The 5,649-nt window shown below is 40.6% G+C and overlaps 1 protein-coding gene across 1 annotated transcript; it reads left to right on the top strand.

The window, feature by feature from the left end:
- The first annotated feature begins 2,289 nt into the window (after positions 1-2,289).
- On the top strand, positions 2,290-3,249 carry LOC144633382 (uncharacterized). The gene has a single exon (XM_078492262.1). It carries the CDS (start codon positions 2,290-2,292, stop codon positions 3,247-3,249), a length of 960 nt encoding a protein of 319 aa, XP_078348388.1.
- Positions 3,250-5,649: the final 2,400 nt, after the last annotated feature.

Genomic DNA, 5,649 nt, shown 5'->3' on the forward strand with positions numbered 1-5,649 from the left:
ATATCGAACGGAAGAACAAATTCCGCCGACCGCCTAATGATATAAGGCGATGGACTGACGTCATCGCCTTAAAATGATTAAACTTCCTTAAGATGCATGTTACTTTCTAGTCCTTAGCAGGCCTGCAGGCAGGATTTAAAACGACGGTTCTTCAGAGCGCCAAAGATCTGAAAGATGCAATCGTGTGAACGCCGAAGGTGTAAGCTACTGAGGGTCCAGTAACCTGCGATCAGGCGTTCTTTTTTTATTTTTCGAAAGGGAGTCCTTCCCCGGAGTGATAAGTAGGGAGGGACGGCATGATCTCAGGTTAGGGGTCCAGGGGCATGCCTCCCCGGGAAATTTTGAAAGATTAGACAGCCCGAGATCACATTTCGTACGTATTGAAGGGAGTTTCATTTGTAACCAGGCAGCTTAAAGTAAACGTAAAAAAACACGAGCGCTTCACCAGGCAATCAACCTTGCACTCGACGGATTATACCCGCCAAAACATAAATTAATGTTAATTCAGCCAGATATTCAGTATTGTTTCAAAGAAATTGGGAGAACTTTTCGTGAGATAATTTTTTCGACTCCCAAGTTTGAACGTCTCTCAAGCCCTGCTAACCTGAATACAAGTTTAATTACTTTTCCAGAAGGTAACTGACACAAAGATTTATTATCAAAAGAGACGTGCACCAAGAGACTAGCCTGCGTGGCAGGCGTAAAAAGGGGAGGGAAAGGGAGAGGGGGAAAGAAGGGGTCCCTCCCCTTCTCGCCCCCACTCCCCCTCCGTTTTTTCCCTCTTTCTCTCCCTCTTCCCAACTCCCCTTCCCTCCCCTTTTGACGCCTGCTACGCAGGCTACAAGAGACAGATCCAGTGGTTGTCTAGCACGCGCGCGCCTAAATTTAAACTGTGTTGTCCGTTTACCGTTACAGTTGCAAAATGTTCAAAATGCCGGCTCTTATTCGTTAATCCATTTTCGGAAGGTCAATGGATAAAGAATCAAAATAAGAAAACCGTCTGCTTATATGTTTTACAGGTCGAGTGAATTGTCCTTTTTTCGGATTTAGAGAACAATGAAAAATACTTGTCAATGACTGCTGTCCTCCAGCTAGGCATTATTAGTTTCATGCAGGTGAAAGCTACATAAAGTACTATTTACACTGTACTTACAATTTGAGGCAGCTTAATTAAAGTTTACCGTAATACGCCACTTGAATGATCTTGAATGCACTTGAATAACTTGAGTATTTTTTACATCACATTGTGCCGGCGGGCTGCAAAGTTAAACACGATATTTACATCAAACGCCGCTCAAACTGCTCAAGGCTGCCTAATTTACGGAAAAAAAGCACTTAATACTCACCAAGAATTATATCGGTCAAGCTGATTATCCTCTGCGTATTTATTCTATAAAACGCTGTAGACAGCCGGGTCGAAAATACTTCCACACATTCGCTTTGCATTTGGGCCGCGCGCGCTGTTCAAATCGCTCTGAATCATTCACAAGGTCGTATTACATACAGAAAAGGAAACAGATCTGTTTTGTCTCTTCATTGACGTGCATGACAGCAGAACAAGCGACAAAAACAATATAAAAAGTTAACAATTACTTTTTGCTATTAACATCAAGTTATAGTCAATTATTTAATTATCTTTTTGACGCGCGTCCTTTTATCCTGTTTAAGCCAGCAGAAAGATTTTGGTTGATTTTTCCTGAACAGGTTTACAAAATTCTTCACCGGGGAGAAATAAAATTGACCAGGGATTTTTCATATAATCACCAGGGACCAGGGAGGTTACATTTCCACCAGGGAGGGCAAAATAACCTACCAGGTTGGATTTCACCAGGTCTGTTACAGAGGGGTGTGCATTAGATTGACGACCATTACGAATAAAATTGATAGGATAATTATTCGCTACCAGCGCTTTCAATACACGTTTAGATTCAGATGACACTTCCTCCTCAGTGGATGGGATGTTCTTAGTCCGATCCATGAGAGTGCGTACAACAGAGTGCTTATGTTGCGTATGGTGGTGTGAATTGAAGTCTAGATAGCGGTCGGTATGAGTGGCTTTTCTGTAAACAGAAACGGCTATCGAACCATCCACTTGCCTCTTTGTCTTAGTGTCCAAGAAAGCGATTGAACCTTCCGTTTCCACTTCGATGGTGAATTTGATGTGCTGGTTAATCGAGTTTAGGTGCCAAGAACGAATTCTAAGAGTTTGATAATGTTCTCTATGGATAAATTTGTTCTTTCAGATATCAAACACTAACAAACTCGAACAAACAGATTTTTGGCTGTCCTATGGGATCACCAGTCAGCGCCATTTTAGCCAATCTGGTCATGGAATACGTTGAGGATAAGGCCCTCTCCTCGGCTCCACACCCACCTAAATGGTGGTTTAGATATGTCGACGACAGTCATGTGTGTCTGAAAAAAGAATTTGTAGATGAACTTCATTCGCACCTAAACTCGATTAACCAGCACATCAAATTCACCATCGAAGTGGAAACAGAAGGTTCAATCGCTTTCTTGGACACTAAGACAACGAGGCAAGTGGATGGTTCGATAGCCGTTTCTGTTTACAGAAAAGCCACTCATACCGACCGCTATCTAGACTTCAATTCACACCACCATACGCAACATAAACACTCTGTAGTACGCACTCTCATGGGTCGGGCTAAGAACATCCCATCCACTGAGGAGGAAGTGTCATCTGAATCTCAACGTGTATTGAAAGCGCTGGCAGCGAATAATTATCCTATCAATTTTATTCGTAATGGTCGTCAATCTAATGCCAAACAAAAAAGTGGTACCAACGTTGTTGAACAGCGAGGCTTGGTTGTTCTACCATACGCCAAGGGTTTTTCTGAAAGAATCTCAAGAGTTCTCAAAGGTTTTAACGTCAAAGTGGCTTACAAGCCCATCCGTTCCATCGCCAATATTTTGAAAAAACCCAAAGATAAAATCAGCGAAGAGTCGTCGAAAGGTGTTGTATATAAAATCAAATGCAAAGACTGTGCGTGTGTTTACATTGGCCAGACCTCGCGCGCACTCAAAACACGCATCAAACAACATGCTAAAGCGATAACAACAATGGACAGAAATTCCCTATTGGCCGAACACCATTTGCTCAACGATCATGAAATTGATCTGGAAAATGTTGACATTATCGACCGGTCTTCAGTTTGGAGACAAAGACTTTTCAAAGACTCGAAGCGTGGTACTCAGTCCGAGATGGAAACGCTATTAATGAACACGTAGCATTCCCGAACATTTATAAGAAACTTAACAATTTCTAATTGCATACCACCCCCTATAACACCAGGGACGCCGTTTTAAATTTACATATTGCTGAAGAAGGCTACAGCAGTAGCCGAAACGTCCTGCACATATTTTAAGCCAGTGTCAACTTTTATCAAATAATTTTAATCTTATCATGCCTGGCTACAAACCAGATATTTTTAAGAACAAGATTTAACCTCCTCTTTTTTAAGACATAAGGGGATAACTTGGCCAAAATATTGGCCAATCTTTTTTTCAAGTAATTTATCAAACTCGAGGAAGAGTGTTTCATCAGGATATCCAAACACCGAGAAATAGGTTAAAAAACGAGGCAAAGCGAAGCTATTTTTTAACCCACATTCTTTCGAGTGTTAATGATATAGCTTCTCAATTCAAACTGATCATTAAATACGAAGAAACCGAAGCTTTAAAAACCCCAAAATCCATCCTAATAAAGACCACGTATCCAAACCACCTTCACGGTAGCGATTTTCTTTGTGTCCTTGTCATGAATTGTTAATTAGTTTTAGAAGTTGGAATCCATTTCCATCTGGGCCATTGCAGCGAAAGATACTCACTGATAATTTTATTACACTATATAGGTGATATCAGTATAGGAATAATAATGTAAAAATATTTGAGAAGTTAAGATCTATTAAAACATTCAATTGTTATGTGAAGAGTTTACTAAGGTTTTATGTTCATGATGTACAGCATCACGTAAATCAAACAATCCATCTTTGTGCGGCATTTCGTAAGAAACTGGTCTCCCATACTGAATACATGCAGCTTGTGGTCTCCTTTCAAGTGTTGACCGATCGCAGAATATATTTATGTTCAGCGATGCACTGAAAAACATGTCGAGATGTGTACCCAGCATAAACCGCATCACACAGTTCACATGTAAATTTGTCAACAACGCAATGCTGAGTAATAAAGGAAGGTTTGGCCTCTACCGCTTTGATGTCGTCAATAACTTTTCTGCCGGTAAACACTGTGGGATTTCCCGAGCCAACCCAAAGATTTCGGGGATTGCATGTATATTTGTCATTTCAGAAGGGCTTCAATTTCTCGTCTCGCCATTTTGCTAGGGCATATTTGTAGGTGTCTGCTATGGATAGAATTGGTCATATGGCCAAATGCTTTTTGCGTATTAGGCAGTTCATAGAGATGGGCTAATCTGGTTCATTTTGGAGACATTTTTTCAGCGATACTTTTGGGAAGAATTCTGCGGGCTATTGAGTCAAGATGCAGAATTCTCATGGTTTAACGAAACCCATCGTTCAAACGTCACCCAAGATGATCTTGTTGAGTTATTTAGGGTTGCTTCAAAACATAATTTCTTCAAGTTCAATGGACATCTTTATGAACAAATCGACTGAGTTGCAATGGGTCACCCCAGGGTCCACTCATGGTGAATGTTTTCATGTGTTCTGTCAAGGAGAAGCTAGAAAGCGAAACCAAATTGCCCTCCCTCTACAGAAGATACATGGATGACACCTTGGCTACTGTACCCGACCTTCCGTCTGCCAAAGCCTTTTAAACAACGTTGAATGAAGCCCACCCATCAATCAGCTTCACGACAGAAACAGCAACTTACAATAAGCTGTCCTTCATTGGAATGAAAAGTGAAATGAAAGGAAGCCAGCTAGTGACATGCGTCCATTGAAAAGCAACAAACAAAGGCCTCTTGATACTGCACTATCAAAGTCATGTCGATAACAAATACAAACACTCACTTCTGATTGCAGCGAAAGATACTCACTGATAATTTTATTGCACTAATATGATAATAAACAATTATTAGATTTTGTGATATCCGGAATAATCAAGGTCGAGGTAAGTGTTAACAGCCGAAGCCAAAGGCTGAGGCTGATAACACTTACCGAGATCTTGATTATTCCGAATATCACATAAACCGAATCTAATAATTGTTTTGTTATACATTGTTTTTCTGGAAAAGGAAGTAATGACAAACGATTTCAACCTGTTTCAAAACTTGTGCTAATTTCGGCTGGTCGTGCTACTAAATCGTGGAATAGTTCCTTCCCAATTTTTGTTAGTCATTTTGTGTTTTCCGAGACTTTATTGTCCAGCAACTTTTGAACTTTGGTCAAACCATTTTTCGTTTGAAGAAGTCAATCGACGAACTATTAATTTCCTTCGCCGCCAGATGCCTGACACATTGCTCTTGGAACATCATGCATTGCGCGCGCAACCTACAGATTAGTGAATAATCTGCTAGCAGATTATTCACTAATCTGTAGGTCGCGCGGATTCCCAGAATTAGCTGTAGGCTCTTAGCCAATGAGAAGGCAGCTAGTGACTACAATGTATAATAATAAATATTGTTAAGGAAACTAGAGCATTATTTCAGAT

Source organism: Oculina patagonica, chromosome 12 (assembly GCF_052425735.1).
Source record: "Oculina patagonica isolate OP01 chromosome 12, crgOcupat, whole genome shotgun sequence".
NCBI lineage: Eukaryota > Metazoa > Cnidaria > Anthozoa > Scleractinia > Oculinidae > Oculina > Oculina patagonica.

Bases quoted from the DNA above. Each gene is read 5' to 3' on its own strand.
- LOC144633382 (XM_078492262.1), top strand. From the start codon at position 2,290: ATGGGATCACCAGTCAGCGCCATTTTAGCCAATCTGGTCATGGAATAC.